At 43.2% G+C, this 17207-nt stretch overlaps 1 protein-coding gene across 7 annotated transcripts in view; it reads left to right on the plus strand.

Moving 5' to 3' along the window:
- The window catches only part of RFX4 (regulatory factor X4), a 177547-nt gene extending 170315 nt beyond the window's left edge, over window positions 1–7232 (plus strand). For all 7 annotated transcript variants that reach the window (XM_070254114.1, XM_023631039.2, XM_070254112.1 and 4 more), the window contains one exon: window positions 5641–7232. In XM_070254114.1, the coding sequence (XP_070110215.1) occupies window positions 5641–5913 (273 nt within the window). In that variant the 3' untranslated portion in view covers window positions 5914–7232. The remainder of the gene's footprint in view (window positions 1–5640) is intronic.
- The last annotated feature ends 9975 nt before the right edge of the window (window positions 7233–17207 follow it).

A 17207-nucleotide genomic window follows, 5' to 3' on the forward strand; every position in this document is an offset into this window, starting at 1 on the left:
ACCGCTGCTACTCTCAGTTACCAAAGAGAAGAATCACACTCCCAAGATTCTTTCTTTCTTTCCTTTCCTGGGACTTTGATTTAAGGTTGAGCATTTAGGGGAAAATCCACTGCAGGGCTAATCAGTTTTAGCTTTCCAGAGCAGAGTTCAAGCTGTTCCAATCCCGAGTACTGAATATCACACTTCATTACATCAGACTCACTGGGGGAAAGAGCAGTCTGAACTAAAGAAAGACCGCAATCATAGAATATGGTTAAAGAATGGAACTGGTCATCAGCACAAGAGTAACTGAAACTAACTTCTGCAAATAAATGCCTGCCAGGCTTGCCCTAAAGAACTGATACAACACATCTGTCAAGTGCAGTAATCGCATGCATCCCAGCATTTATGTGCTCAAAATAATGTGAAGTCATTTGTTTCTTGAAATAGAGTATGTATGTGCCCTTGTTTATACTACTTATTTGCATGGCACATGCTTTCTGCCTGGGTAATACAAGGGTAAACCTCCAGCCCTGCTTGAATCCTCATAATTTCTGAATTAGTGAGTCCAGATGAATGAGGTTTCACAGTGTAAGGTTTGAATTATTTCAGAAAAACACCATTCTGGCAACTATTCTGCACTTGTTCACATCAAAGTAAGTGAACAAGGGATGGTGTCGGCTGCCCCTTCCTAGGTTCTTCTTTCTCATGCCTGGCCAAAAGAGAAAACAAATGAGACCAAATGCATGGCTACAAAATATTTCTGAGCCTCGTTCAACAGCCATTCCTGGAACTTCTACCCTGTTAGCAGCCATGAATGTGAACTGGGCCCTTGAGCTCAAAAGCCCCGTGATCAACCAGAAGCTGTATGGCTAGAAATACACAGAGTCAACTAGAAAGCTGTTCTTTATTTCTCATTTGTATGGCCAAGGCCCAGCCTTGCCAGCCAAGCACACGTCTCTCACAGAATCTCCAGCAGCCCAGCCCCAGGGCCGGTGGGTCCTCCATCTCAGAGCCCAGTGACTGCTACAAAGTTTGCTTAGGGTGCTCCACTTTGGGATAGCATCCTGGGCCAAAAGGAATAAAAATCAGTCCGTCATAGTGGTGTAAGCTCTCTGACTGGAGAGGCAGGCTTCCTGGGTTCCAGTCTCAGCTCTGCCTCTGATTAACTCTGTGCCTCAATTTCCTCATTTGAAAAATCAAGATAATTACAGTACCTATTTCATACGATTGTTGCGAGGGTTAAGTGAGTTAATAAAGGTTAGAATAGGGCCTGGCTCATAGTTAACACTATTTGTTTATTATTATTATTATCCTTTGTAATACCAGAGTTATTATATTTTGTGTAATTATAGAATTACCATCTGCTTCCCTCACTATACTAGCTCTGTGAAGGCAGGGACCAGGTCCTTTTGTTTTCTGACCATTATATTCCCAGGACCCAGAACAGACTTGGCCCTTAGTGGGTACTCAGTAAATACTTGTCAATGAAATGAATGAATGAATGGATCCTTATTCTGGTACTACGTTGCTGTGTGACCTCAAACAGATCATTTCCCCTCTCTTGACTTCAATTCCTTCATCCTTAAAATGAGAGGTAGGACCAGATGGTTAGTCTAAGTCTCTTCCTGTCATTAATAGACGATGATCCCCTGATTTGAAGAAGAAGAATATTAATATTAGCTAACCTGTTTTGAAGACTTAGTACATGGGAGTTCTGTTTCACATTTATTCACTCAATTAATCCTGACCCTAAAAGCTCAGCATATGTGGACTGTCTGGCAAAGATTTTTGGGGAGCTATGTCCTCTTCCAGAAGAGGCTAAGAGGAAGCCTGCCTGGGGTGGGCCCACTGGCAGAACTGTGGAGCAGTGAGAGCCGCCTTTCATAGGAAAACAGTTTGTGCTCCTGACTGGGCCACCTTTCACCCCTTGCTCAAGTAGCAGCCCATTTGGTAAGGGTCAGGGATAAAGGGCTCATTCTTCCCTCTCCATGTGCAGGAAAGTCAGCCCTTGGTGTGGGGAGTTGTTTCTCAAAATAGAACTTCCTAATATGGTTCCAAAGAGGCCCAGAGTCAATGACAGCTGAGATAGACTTACACCATAGCCATTTGACGGAATCTTTGACTATATATGCATACACACACACACACACACACTCTCACACACATATGTGCCCACAAGCACCCCTCACACACCTCTCTCAAAGGCTGAGAACTGGTGACTTATCTCCATTTTAACACCAGTAGCGACAGCGTGTGATTTGACCTAGAAAATGGTAACTTCCTGTTATGGGCCCTCAACAAAAAGCGCCTTTATTCTGGGCAAGAGCTCTCCGGACCCCAGGGTTTGTGCCCAGCATGCTTAAGGACCCTGCATGAAACCGGATGTAAAGTGTGAAAGGTGAGGCGGGTGCCACGGGCCAGCCTTGGCCACTCCTGCCAGACTAAATAGAAGCTTCATTGGTGGCGTTAATCACCAAGCCGAGGCAGTGGGCACTTCAGCCTCTCATCTTTCAATGGTCTCTTCACCACGGGGAAAGCGAGTCACTGACTCATTTGCAATTAGCTGACCTAACAGGACAGAATTTTCCATGCCGGATTCTGTGGTAACAGAATTTTATTGTCACTTTGGAGATATTTTGAGCCAGTCTCATTTCCAGGCAATTACTCTTTTGAGTCTATGACACAACCCCTGGGCACAGCTGCATCTAGGGTCCTTGATTAGGCACAAAAGCCACACTCTCTTGGGTTCTGTGGGAAGGAGGCTCCAAGTCCATACTGTGACATTTTACCTACACAAGCCAAAGCAAGTGAAGGCTCTGTCTTCAAGTTGAGGCCTGGTCAGAATCGGAAGACCTTGTTGTCTGTAGGAGAGGAGGGAGCTTAAAGGAAGAGTGACAGAGATTAAAGTTTAATGGGCTACATTCCAAAAAAGGAGTGTCTTCCTCTCCTGCGGAATTCAGTTGTGGTAGGTCATGCCTTGTTTGGGCCAGTCAGATTGATGTGGAGAAAAAGCTCTACCCCAGGACTGGGTTTTTATGCCAGCTATTCCACAACCTTTCCATGTGACTTTGGGCAGGGTGCTTCTCCTCATGGGTCCTAGTTTTCTCATGTGTACAACACAGGGTTGGATTATATGATCCCTAAGGTTCTTTCCAGTGGTAACATCCCAGTGTTCATTCACCAAATAGTTACTTAGCACCTGCTAGGTGCCAGGCATCATTTCAGATGTCTGGAATATGGTAGTGAACATGACAAAGCCCTTCCAGGAGCTTATGAATATAAGCCAGTGGAGACAGCTCGAAGCAGGATGGTAAGATCCTGACCTGAGGATCATGACCTGACCTGAGAGGCGGAGGGGGGAGCATGTAGCTTCTTGACATAAGATAGCCAGAAAAGTCTCTCTGAAGAGGTGACATCTGAACTGAGATCTGAAGAATGATAAAAAGGCAGCCATGCAAAGAGCTTGGGGGTAGGGGTGCTAAAGAAGTGTTCTAGACCGAAGGAACAGGTAGGACAAAATTCCCTGAGATGGGAACCAGCTTGGCATGCCATAGGACCTGAGAGGAGGCCTCTGTGCCAGGGAGGGTACCATGAGGTGAGGCCTCATGCATTTAGGCTTACTTGAGAGGATATCAGGAGAGGGATCCAAATTTTTGGAAAAAATTAAAGACCATTTTGTAATATTTTTCTTTTTTTCTTTAATACCATCTTTTTTTTTAAGATTTTATTTTTTCTTTTTCTCCTCAAGAGCCCCGGTACATAGTTGTGTATTTTTGTGTTGTGGGTCCTTCTAGTTGTGGCATGTGGGACACTGCCTCAGTATGGCCTGAGGAGCAGTGCCATGTCCATGCCTAGGATTCGAACTGGTGAAACCCTGGGCCGCTGAAGTGGAGTGTGCAAACTTAACCACTCGGCCGTGGGGCCGGCCCCTGTAATATTTTTCAATATTACCTGTTCAATACCTGGGATCTTGTTTTCTTGGGCAGGGCCCAATCTTACTATGGTCTCTTTGGGATTTAGATTGGGTCCTGGGCTGGAATCCCACTGCTGAGAGTCCACCATGGCTGCCATACAAACAGCATCCTGGAGATTCCCATACTGGGTACATGGGTATACTTAAGTGTTTCTGATCTGATTTGGGATTATGAAAGCCTTGGTATGCTGTCTATAGTCTCCTTGGCAAGAGCCCTTGGTGCCTTCTCCCTTGAGCTATGCCCTTCTTCTTCTTTCCTACCTGTTCTTTTGGCTGTGAAGTGATCACACTTTGCTATGTAAGGCATGCTGTCCTATGCAGGACAAAATCTTACTAAGGGAAGTTGGAGCCCTGTTTCTTGACCTACAGATAGCTGGTTCTCTTCGCATGCTTTGGGCCTAACTGCCTTCCCCTGCTCCCCTCATGCTCCCAACTCAGAGGCAAAATGGCTCCCTTTGGCCCCCTTGACTACAGGGAGCAGCCATTGTTGTCATAACCCCTTCTCCCGGCTGTCTAGGCTTCAGCCTGTCTGTCTCCCTCACAGGAGGCAGCCTCCCACCTAATCCCTCAGGGCTCCACTCTCCAACTGTCAGGGAAGACAGATGGGGAGCAGAAGAATTTATACATTCACACGCACACTCTCTCCCTACTCGCTGCCCTTGCCATCCTTGTTGACTGGCTCCTGTCCTTGTTGGGGTGGCCTTTAGCACAGCAAGGAAATTTTTGTGTTTACTGGCCTGCAAACTGAGAGCTCTCAAAGGGAGCCCAGAGCTCCTCCCCTTCCTTCCCTCTGATTGTACTAAAAGGGGCTTATTTGCATAGCTGTCTTGGAAACTGAAAAGAATGTAAAAGAAGCAGCACTTCAGAGGCACTTCTCTTATTCCTAATTCTTTCTAGAACTGCTTCCCCTCTTTCTGGAGCTACTAACACCTGTTCTGACCAGCACAAAAGCTCCCCTTTCCTCCCCTCTCAGTTGGCTTATCTTCACTTCTTCCTTCACATTCACACCAAGCCCAATAATTTACCATTTCCTGCTTGTGTATCTTCCAGGACTTCAGTGAATGTGAACCAAAAAGAGAGATGTTCTCTAAATGATAGGCACTAATAATAACCTTCGAAGCTGTTGACTTGCTTCCTCTTCAAAAGCCTGCTTCTAGGCTGCAGTTCATAATTGAATTCAACTGTAAAATGCTATTTTTAATAATGTCATTGTGTTTTACTTGGCAGTATTGTTCTCTTGGTTGATGGAGTGGGAACTATCACATCTCCCAAACTAATGATAAAACTCCTAACCATCCATATCTATTTGGACATGCTGTTATTCGTGTACACACACACACACACACACACTCTCTCTCTCTCTCCCTCCCTCTCCCTCTCTCCTGTATTCCCAGTGGGGCTATTCCTTCTTTTGGGTTTAACTTCCTGAGACATTCCAGATTAGGAGCATGAAGTCAGTATTACTGGTTGAATACCAGCCCAACTCTGGCTATGAAATCCTTTTCATTTCTCCTGTTGGATACTTCCTAGACCAAGGTTCAGTCTTTCAGAAGTTCACTCATTCCTTCCCACCAACTTTCATTAACAGCATCTTAACTTAAAACAAACTGTGAACATGACTGATATTGTGTATATGCAACTTCAAGCTAATTTTAACTTTGTGGAATTTCTTTCCCCTCAACAAGTACCCTTTTAATAGCCCCACTTCCCGGATGGAACCGTGTTTGATGAGCAGTACTCCCAGACTGCATCCTACCCCAGTCACCCCCCGATGGCCAGAGGTGCCCACAGCCAACACCTGCTACACAAGCCCGTCTGTGCATTCCACGAGGTATGGAAACTCTAGTGACATGTACACACCCCTGACCACGCGCAGGAATTCTGAGTATGAGCACATGCAACACTTTCCTGGTTTTGCTTACATCAACGGAGAGGCCTCCACAGGATGGGCTAAATGACTGCTATCATAGGAATTCATATTTAATATTAATAATAATTAATAATAATAATAATAAACCCATACCCACCCCCAGAAGACTTTCTCTCTATACATCATAACTCATGGACTATTCCTAGGCGTCCATTTTCCTAATGAGTGTGAGACTGGGATTCAGTGTGGGATAAATAAACTTTAGTTCAGAAACAGGACTCACTAAAGTCAGTGAGATTGGGTTCCTGTAGCCAAGCCAGACCTGACTGTTTCTATAGAGCACTATCTCGGGCAGGCCAATCTGTGCCTTTTCCCTTTGTTCCATGATTTTGCTTTGTGTTGGCAACCACTCCCAGTAAGCTACTTATTTTCCTGTTGACAAAAGCTCTTTAGTCTTGAAGGATGGATACTGGAGACAGATCTGGTTTGTGTTCTTGGATGGGCACATAATTTACCAAGAGCATTCACCTTTCCATCTATCTGTCATTTTACTGTACAATGAACAGCCCTCAGATATGTTCTACACATCCTTTCTTCCTGGTGGTGTCATTACTGGTTCCTGGAGCACCAGGGCTAAAAGGAGGTTTCTGGAAACTCTAGATTCCCCGTTACACTCATGTCAGTCACAGTATCTGCATTGTCTTGGAATGTAAGCACTGTCTAGAGGGAAGGAAGAGGCTGGTTCTGTATGCCTTAAGTTGATTGAAGTTTGTAGGGGACTGGTTCTCCTACACACAAGTATTTGTCCTAAGTTTGCACAATGGCTAGTGTCAGCAAAAGGCAGGAGGGGGGGTTTAAGTTCTGTAAGAATGTGGATTTATGGCACTGAGTATCACACTCAGCTCTGCTGTGTTACCTTTGTGAAACTGGATGGACCAAACATTAGCTTGCCAAGCACCAAGTGTGAAAATGACTTTTGCAGTTCCTTCATAAGACTATAACAATTTCCGACACTTTGATAGAAAAAAAAAAAAATTCAAAGCTGTGCCTTTGAGCCTATACTATACTGTGTATGTGTGGAAATAAAAATGTATTGTACTTTCGGAAAATTTTTTCGTAGGCATTTTTCTGTCAGATTTGTAGCAATTTGTGAGGTTTGTTAGAGATTAACATAGGTTTTCTTTCTGTATTATAAAAAGCACCAAGCAATTATGGTGGACCTATTACCCTATGGGTAAGAAATAAATGGAAATATGACATCGGATGTTTTAGCAATTGTTCTGTAAATAAAATCTTTGATCACACCATTCAGTGTGATAATCATGTCTACAGCTAAAATGGAAATAGTTTTATCTGTACAGTTGTGCAAGATATGGTTTCACACTCAAATAAAAAGTATTGAAATGACCTGCTTTATTCATTTTCATTTTGCATTTGATGACCTGTGTGTGTGTGGGTGTGTGTGTAGGCAAAACAAAACTAAGTGGTCTTGTACGGTTGTGTTTCTTCAGTTCCCCATCATCTTGTCATAACATAATCATTAAAATTTGGATAGGCCACACATGCAGTCCTTAAACAACAATTTAGTACCTGTGGCCTGACTGAGGTTTGTAGCGGACCAGTTCCACATACGAGGATTTGTCTTAAGGTTGCATGATGGCTGGCATCAGCAAAGGGCAGGAGCCTTTCGGCTCTTAGAGGGAACAGTCTTCTTCAGGACCAGCATCATTAAGAGGTTCCCCTGGTACTTCATTATGCTTTAATGATCACTAGGTGTAAAGATATTTCAAGTGCAGTGCTTTAAATGCTAATAAACTCCTGGAACAGAACAGTAACATTACTGAATACTTAATAAGTATCAACAAATTCTTCTCCAGCACTGCATTTTGATTCTAGGGCTGAGGAGTGAGGATATAGAAGGAAAATGATTAAATGTTTTGTCCAAATGCTAAGAGTCTAGGATTTATGAGAAATTCAGGGCCACAGATTTCCAGAAATGGCAGTAGTGACTATTTTAACTAAAAGGCGTGAGAATTTGACAACTCAACTTGCATTTTGAAAGATTTGATTTTAAAGCCAAGCTCTTACTTGCTATTATATAACCTATTTATACCTGAAAATGACTTTAAGATTAAAATGATATATTTTACATAGCATCCCCCTAAAAAAATTTAGCTATGTTGTTCTACCAAAGGAAAGTACTAGATGTTGGATTTCACTCTCTGAAAGTCAATTAATTTGATCTTTTGGCCACAATCCGTTAGTTGGCTTTATATGAGGAAAGCAAGGGAAGAGGAAGAATGAAATTTCAGATTTAGTCACTGTATAAAATAAACCTGAGGATAACCAGACCTGTCGCTCTCTTACAGTTCAAAGCTAGTGCTCCATAAATGAAAGGGTGTAGAAAGTCTGATTTTTTACTTACTAAGCACAAAAAATTAAGCAATTGTCAAATTCTCTAGCCAGGGAGCAGCAGCACATAATAACAACCGTGTGCAAGTAACAGCCAAGCTCATTAAATGCACAGATCTTTAGGTAAAAACAGTCACAATCAACAAGGGCCTGAGTCCCAGAGAATAGGGTGGTCACTCCAAGAACTTTGCAGAGGAGAGAATGTGTGCCGCCTTCTCACAGCACAGCCAGGAACTGGGAGTCATCAGTGCCATAGGAAGAAGGCAGCTTTAGATGAGGGCAAGTGGTCACTGGGCATTCTCTCCAGAGCACAAGGCACCAATCTCTTGGGAGCTGAGAGTACTGCCTACGTTCCCAATTGTTCTAATAAACCTTCAACTTCAGAACTGAGAAGGATCTGATTAGGAAAAGACAACAGATGCTGTGAGCTCATGACTCAAATGCACCTTCTCTCTCTCTGATGGTTCCTAGCCAGTCACCAGAATGGGAACGGGCAAGGTTGGCAGCTGGGAGTGGGGCCAGTCACTTGTCAGAGGAAGAACAGAGGAGTCTTGGCAATAAAGGGACACTCCCCTCTTTAGGACTCTTTCTGAAAAGGACTCTGCCAGCTTGAAACTGGCTGAAGTCATGAACAGCAGCCAGGATGGCTCACCCACGTCGCAGGCCTGTGGTGTCCTCGGCATCCATCCTGCTGTGTCCTTTGTCAGGCCTCTCGTATATCCCAGGTCTGGAAAGAAAGGGAATCTGTGGCCCCTCTGAGACTGCAACCCAGTCACAGACCAATCAAAAATGTTTGCCACTGAGTAAGCCCAACCTAAATGGGGAGGGGGATTGCAATCATGGAAAGAGAATTGAAAGGGAGCCTTAGCTTCACCACCATGTGACCTTGAGGGGTCACATCCCCACTCTGGACCTCAAGCAGGCATGTTATATGACTATGACATCCCAAATTATAGTCTGTGTGCTGATGGACCAGGGCCGGCAGCTCTGGGTGAGGAGGGTGGACAGCTCAGGGAAAACAAAGAATGGACTGGCAGCTGGGCAGTGATTCAGGGTGGCAGCCACAAGAAAGGAGGCGATGGCTCCACCAGCTGGTGCTACAAAAACAGCCTGAGGTTCATGCCATGAGCTCGGCCCATATACCTGCACCACCATCACCAAGCAACGTCCACCCCCTGCCTCATACCCGACCCCACCCTCTCTGCCACGAGTCCAGGTAGTCATCTTCTGCTACTTTCCCCTCCCTCCAGGTTTGTCCTCAATATTTGCTCTAAAGCAACATCAATCAAAATGTCTGAAGTGAATCTGGAGAAGGAAAGAGCAAAAACAAACAGGCTGTTTGTCCCAACTTCTTGTACCTCTTAAAGGCAAAACCACAAGATTTTTTAAAAATTAAATCCTGGGAAGGGATAGCATAAATACTGTCTTTATTACAGGGGAAAGGATGTGAGGAGGGGTTGCTGTAGCTGACCTGAGGCACAGAGTTCAGACTTAGTCAAGAGTCTGAAGTATGCAAATCATCATCACTGGAAGCTTAAAAGAAAAAAATGGCTATACTTACTGGCTTCAAACTGAGGTAGAACTGAGATTCAATCTTGGTTCCACCAAAGATGTTGTAGAAGGGACATTCTCGCTCTAGGTAGGACTGGAATTCAATGGTTCTCAATCCTGGCTGCCCATTAGAGTTACCCTGTCAACTTTTAAAAAATACTGATGTATAGGTCCCACTCACAGTAATTAATTAACCTGGAATGTGACTAGGGCATCAGTAGTAGTTTTTTAAGCTCCCCAAGTGATTGTCATATGCAGCTAAAGTTGAGAAACCCGACCCCTTCCACTTTGGAGTTCTAAGATCGGGGACTGCTATTCCCTGAACATGCAGCCTTAGTTTCCTTTTTATAGGGTTCCAGTCTGTCCAGAGTGGAGAAGAGTGGCAACCCCCAAGAATCTACGCTGGTTACAGTTTCCCTGCAGCTGACACACCTTTCCCTAACCGCACTGTTCTGTTTGCCCATCAGTCCAGCCCGCTCCCTGCCACTTTGCCGCCGGCCCCTAACCCGGACCTTCTCTGCTTCAGTTCCTTGGCAGCCTCCCAGGCTAAGCCAGCTGGGACACAGCCCTTGTGGCTTCCTCTTCTTCCAAGGAGGTCAGGACCTTTTGTGCTTCATCAGCCTCCTCCCCGAAGCTCTTCCCCCATTCCTCCTCCTGCACCTCAACCCGCGTGCCCCCAGCCTTCTCACCCCCATATTTTGCTGCTACTGGTGTAGGTGGAACGGAAGACGTGGGTCCCAAGAGTTGAGAAAAGAGCTGTTGCTAGGAAAGGAGTGTGGGTGAAGAGAGATGGTGGGCGGGCGAAATAGGGCTCCCCAGTTTTATTCCTCCTTTTGAAATAAAAAATGCCTCAAGAGCTAAAACCAGCAGTTTAAGAACTATTATGAAAAAATAATGAGATCTGACCATGACAACAGGGGTGAGAGAATCAGAATCAGAATCAGGTGCAGTGCTGATACTTGGTTTTTATAATAGTCTCCTGAGAGAACGGAAAAGCCACTCAGAGAAGTTTAGAACAGTGAATTCTCAAGGAACTGCCAAACTGTGCCCCAACCAGAGATGGCATCCAAAATGCCCCGCCCCGTGCCACAAGTCTCAGAAACGGTAAGCTGCAAAATGTCTTCTTAAGAACTGAAATGTAGTCAAGGAAGAAGAAGAATCTTTAAGGGAGGAGCCTGCAACACGCTTTCCTCACCTCGCACTGAGGGATATGTGGCACATTTCTGAAAGGGATCTGCCTTAATCTATAGAGGTTCCCATTTCTTGGGGTCTGCTAGTACCAGGCACATCAGAGGCATCGTCTCCACTCTCACAACCTCCTTGCAATGTCAGTAGTATAATCACTTCTGTTTGCAGGTGAAGAAACGAAGGCTGTGAGCCATTTAGTGCCTTGCCCAAAGTCCCACGCAGTAAGTGGCAGAGCCGGGATTTGAAACAAAACTGCCTTACCACGGAGTCTGTGCTCTTTTTACTATAAAACTGCCTTCTTCTTCCTTCCTACTTTTGTTTCCACTTCACCCCACCCCCATTCCTCTCTCCTAAGCGGCTTTGCAGTTTTTAAATCAACCTTGACCGTGGTAAAAGAACCTACTGGGGTTGAAGAGAGTTTCAGAAGTTCTGGGAAATTTCTGTGTGCGCTAAATGAAGGCAGTTTCTAAGCTGGGCACCAGATCTCTACCCCACCCCCGAGGTGGCATTCCATTCACTGTAAGCTAACAGCAGACTAGCTTTTCCTCTATCATTTCCCAGGGTACATACAAACCAATATATTATCAAGGACCAAGATTTGGTCATTCTATAGAGAAACAGGAACAAAAGAAAATCAATAATAATGTAAAAAAAAAAAAAAATACCAGGTCACAGGAGGATTTTTATTACCAGGTCGAAAAAAAGCTCTGCAGGGGAGGTGCAATGAGCCAAGTATTCACTAGAATGAAGTCACTTGAGGGGGGTGGAGGGGGGGACTGGCTACCTCTTGCTGTTCAGGTCACTACCCTTTGACAGCGGTGGCCTCTGACCTCAACAACCCTACAATTCTGTTTTGACTGACCCTGAAACCCATGAAATTCAGATGTAGGCACTGCCCAAAAGTTGAGATAAAGCTGACTAATATGGGAAAAGCTCCCGGTATGTGCCCCCAGCTGAAAGGAGCTGGCAGTTCTTTGGCGGTAGATGCAATTTATTCTGTCCTCCTCTTTTCAGGGAAATGCTAATCCTTCATAGGCAACTCGAGGGTAGGCTAAAATGTGTTGATGATGAATGACAATAATCCTTTGTCCACTGCCACCTCCTCCTAGGGTTGAACCTTAAGAGTTTAATCAAATGTTGGTAAGTAAATTAATGCTTTACTGCATAAAGAGTTAAGAAGGAAGTGGTGGGAACAAGGGTTGTGAGAATATATTCCCTCTGACATGGGAATCTCAAAAGCTTAATTGCAAAGAGATGATATGGTGTGTGTGTGTGTGTGTTGAGTGTTTTAGACTCCTTATTTACACACACATATATATGACAGTCACTATCCCAAAACAATTTTCTGTTGTTAAAAACAGCATCAGTAACAACAAAACTCATGCATTTGTGCATCAATAGGAATAACAGGACCTTTAGCCCCAAATCTTCACAACATCATTGTGAAGGTGGTTGCATTTTTCATTCAGTTCAGCTAACATTTGAGTGGCTACTCCATGCCAGTTCTGCTGTGCTGGCCACTCTGACAGCCATCTCTTTTACCCCTCACAACATCCTACAACATCATTATTATTATGCTCATTACAGCTGAGAAAAATCAGTGCTCAAAGAGGGCAAGTGACTTAGCCCTGAACATCCAGAGACAGAGTTAAAATTCAAAGTAGAGTCTTTTGGCTTTCAAGTTTTCCTGCTAGATACAAAAAAAAAAAAAAAAAAAAATGGTTGCCAGAAGAGTTTTAAGGAATTTGACAAATGATCGGCTTCTGAGACTCACATAGTGAGCTGGGACTAAAAACCAGGTTTTCCGATTCCCAGGCCAGGTTCTTTCGCCACATTACAGCATTGCCACCCAGAGCGCTGGGTTTTCCCAAGAGGTGTTTGGATGGGCTTCCAAACCAGTGAGATGCAAATAGGTCTGACCCACATTCCAGCTCTTGGATAAATAAAAACTCCTAAAGGGCAGAGCCCATTTTGTGTGCTTAATTTGAAAGTCCCACGGTGGACAGTCAATCAATATTAAACAACTATAGGTGCATTTGCCAAGTACTAATAGCATAGGCTCAATTTTAGCAATTAGAATACTGGGAATATTACTGAGGAACCTCATAAAGGTGCTGAAAGTTTGGATCACGTAGTCATACATTTTTAAAAGTTTAAAAAAAAAAACTTTGAAGTCGTCTAGTCCAACTCTAATTTTATAAATGAAATCCTGAGAAGTTAAAATAATATGCATAAGGATCTGACGCCAGGCGACAACAGACCCTCTCCTGTCTCCCAGTTCCATTTAACTTTATGTCATATGGCATTGTGAGAGAAGGTTTCCAAGAATGTACCATGTTGTAAGCTGAAGTTGGATTGGCTGGTTATAGAGTCATCATTGATTATGAAATGTCTCTCAGATTTAACTTTCCTTATCCCACTGACCAAGTGAGCTCTAAGAAATCTCCATTGCTGGCTTCCAGTTCAACGAAGTTGCTATCATTTCTCAATTTGTGTCTTGTTAATTTTGGCCTTCTGAACTTTTCTCATGACATTTCCCCCAATCTGCTAGCCCTCCAAGCTGTCTACCATTCTCTATAGTTCATCTCCTCCAAGAAGACTTCTCTGATTACTCTTCTTCCCATCAATGTTAATTATGTTCCTTTGCTTTGCATGATACCTATGTTCAATTTGTTCCTTCCTATCGGTAGAAAAGATTTGCTTATTGCCTGGATGTTTCTTATATCCTCAAAGGACAAGATTAATTGTTTCTATCTGTTTTTATTTTTTATGGTGCGAAGACAATACCATGCTCCAATAAGCACCAAATATTTGTTAAAGGCACAAATCATGTTAATTAACCTTACTACAAAAGAGAGACTTCATTCTTGGTAAAAAATGAAATTAAAATAACTTATTTTGCTAGGTTATTTTTATTTCTCAAAGACTAATGAATCACATGCACATGAGTTTGGTAGTCTATCAAAAAATTAGTTCAGGGGTTGATACTCTATCAAAACATTCATCCAGTGGTTCTCAATCCTGGCTGCTCATTCAAATCAACCGGGAAGCTTTTAAAACTACCAATACCCAAGCCTCACCACAGATCAACTGAATCAGAATCTTTGCAGGTATGCCCAAGCAATAATTTGCAATATCATGTTGATATTTGATTTGTACATATTGATTTGTACAACCTCACTCCCATTAATAGATTTTTCTAAAGAGTGAGCATGTTCAAATATGGTTTTGTAGTTATTCTTAGAATCACAAAATTTTAGAACTGAGAGAGAACTAAGATAATATCTGAATCAATCCCTTTATTTCATGGCTGAGGACACTGTGGTTTAAGAGAGATTGAGAGAGTAGCCTCACCCAGTGGTGTGGTGGTTATTGAGTGACAGGTAGTAGCTGAGTTGGTGGAATTCTCTGAACTCCAGCTCTGGAGCTGTAGAAACGAGACCAAGCTTTTAGTTTTTAAATTTCTGCTTTCTTCTAAAGAAAATGTATAAAAATTATTGCATGTGAAAATTTGGATTTTAAAAGCACCAGGTGCTCCTTAAAGATCTTCAGTTTGGCACGTTCCAACTAGCCCATTGCCGTGGCAGAGGAAATGCCACAGCAGGATATATCAAAGTCCAAAATAAATGACTAGCATCTATTTGCAGGCTTTTTCATTGGCCCTGACATGTAAGTCCATAACATTTTATGTTATCAGAGCCCAGAGCACTTCTGGCCCTTAACTATACCACTTAGTAGCAGACTTATTACATATGAGCAAGCTAATCAGCACCCTGAACTTCCCTTTTCTCTATAAAAAGGAAGACAGTGCCTGTCCTATTGACCTTGCATTTTTCAGCTATTATAAGGATTAAATCAGATGATCTATGTGGGGATACTTTCAGAATAGTAAAGCACTATCTATCTATCTATATATATGTACAGAATTATTATATTACTATCTCTAAAAGCAATGACTTGTGAATAAATATTTATTGATTACTCAGGCTCTAAATCCTAATTCCCTGGTACCAAGAATAAACAGGAATTGGAGTTAGTGCTGGACTAGAAACCCTAGTCACTGAAAGTATCACATAACTAAATATTGAGGGAGGTAAAGTGATGTAGTGACCCAAGATTTAGCTAGTCTAGGCTCTAGTCCCAGAGTCTGCTTTTTAACTATTGACTTTGGATACGTCACTTAATTTTTCTGGGACCAGAGTCTCGTCAGTGGTCAAAGGATGACTTGAATTAGAGTCAAAGATCCTTTTGATTTATAAAATCAGAATATTAGTGCTTAATTAAAATTACTAAAGTGCAATTTCCCAAGCCATTAATTCATGTGGTTTCACATTTTTTAAATCTCTTTTTAGAAGTACAGGGTTGGAGCCTAAAAGCATAAGCCTATTACTGGTAAACAGACATTTCAAACACATGTGGAAGACCTTCTTTAAAAGAAACGTCTCCACTCAGATACTTTATGCTTATTGGTATTCTGTCCAGGAGCCCTGGCTCCAACAATAAACATATCGTTACCCAAAAAGCACATAATACAGTACTGGACACAGAGTAAGGCATCCAAATACTGTTATATTACAGCTCTCAGTTTGAGTCCCAGTTGGTGTTAATTAACTCATCTGAACCTGTTTTCTTATCTATAAATGGGAACAATGCTTTCCTCAATGATCCACTGAGATAGTGTATATCAAAATGTTTTGTGAACATATTAAAAGCAATTGCAAGATATTACTATTACCTAAGGAATGTAGCTTACTATACCATGACCTTTCTAAGAAGTGTGCTTTTTCAAGAGATAGATTAGTATCTTTCTGACTTAATTTATTATGGACAGAGCATGTACCCCAATGCCTGGCTCAACAAATATGTTCATATGTTCAATAAATGTTTGCTGCATGAAAAGCACAATCTACAGAAAGACCAAAAGCTCTACAAGGTCAGATTCCATATTTGTTTTTATCTCCAAATTCCCAGAGCCTAGCACAGTATCTGACACATAGTGGAAACCTAATAATTATTAGATGAATCCATTTTTGCCCCCTCTAGTTCCTCTTCAGCACAGTTCAAGAGGGAGAGGCCAGCAGGGAAGGCATCAAAGATGATTTGTGGTAAAGGATGCTTGGAATGGAAAACTGGAAATTACTTGGAGAATTTACCCACCCTCTAACAAATAGCTTGGGAGAGCAGAAAGAGCATAGGCTCTGAGTTCAAATTCAGTTTCCAAATTCTGCAATCTTGATAAATGAATCTATTAACCTCTCCAAGACTCAGTTTCCTCCTCTTAAAATGAGAATAGTGCCTCCCTAACTGGGTCATGCACCAGAACGGAAGCTCCATAAGGGCAGGGACTTATTTGGGGCCCATTGTATCTACGCTGAACAGTACTGAACTGCATTCAGCAGTGCCTGGCACGGCATAGGTTTCCAAATATTTGTAGACTGAATTTGTGAGAAACTGAGATAACACACGTAAAGTATGTAACAGAATGCATGCACGTGGTAAACACCTAGGAAACGCGAGCCTCCACCCTCGTCACTACTATTACTTGTATATCAGTATTATTACATTACTGGCAGTCGTGGAGCAGCCCCCTTTGAGGAAAGACCCGGATTCAAATCTCGAATTCCTCATTTACTAGCTACGTGGCTTAAGACAAATTACTTAACCTATTCGAGTTCCTTTGGTTCCACAAAAATCTGTGTCGTGAGAATCTATATGGAAACCCCCTAACGCTGAGTCTGGAGCCCCCGCGGCACGCGATCCAGGGCAGCGATTATTATTAAGGCACAAAGTCGCCGAGTCCCCTTTTATCTAGATAACTGCCTGCAAGTTCCCACACTACTGTGGCTGGATACACAGCATGACCGCAAACAAGGGAGGAAGGAAAGAATTTCAAAGACACCGAAACCGCTAAACGAGAAAAGAGAGAATTAAACCGATGCTTGGCAGTTCCCACCAAGGGGTGCCAGTTTCCGCGACTGTCAACCAGTCCAACCAGCCAAGGCTCCAGCAGGACCGTCAGCTCCGTAAGGAACAAAAAAAGAGGCAGAGCCCATGCTTGGACCCTCCCCTTAACGGTCTCTTGGCCGCTGTCCTCCGGCAGCCGCCGGACTCCGGTTTCCGGCCTTCGGAGGACCACAGTTCCCAGCATGCCTTTGGCGGGAAGTCTTTCCCGCGGGATGACTACTAATCCCGGCATGCCACACGGCACTCCAATAAATTAGATGGAAGCGT

This window comes from Equus caballus, chromosome 28 (genome assembly GCF_041296265.1).
Source record: "Equus caballus isolate H_3958 breed thoroughbred chromosome 28, TB-T2T, whole genome shotgun sequence".
In the NCBI taxonomy this organism is placed as follows: domain Eukaryota; kingdom Metazoa; phylum Chordata; class Mammalia; order Perissodactyla; family Equidae; genus Equus; species Equus caballus.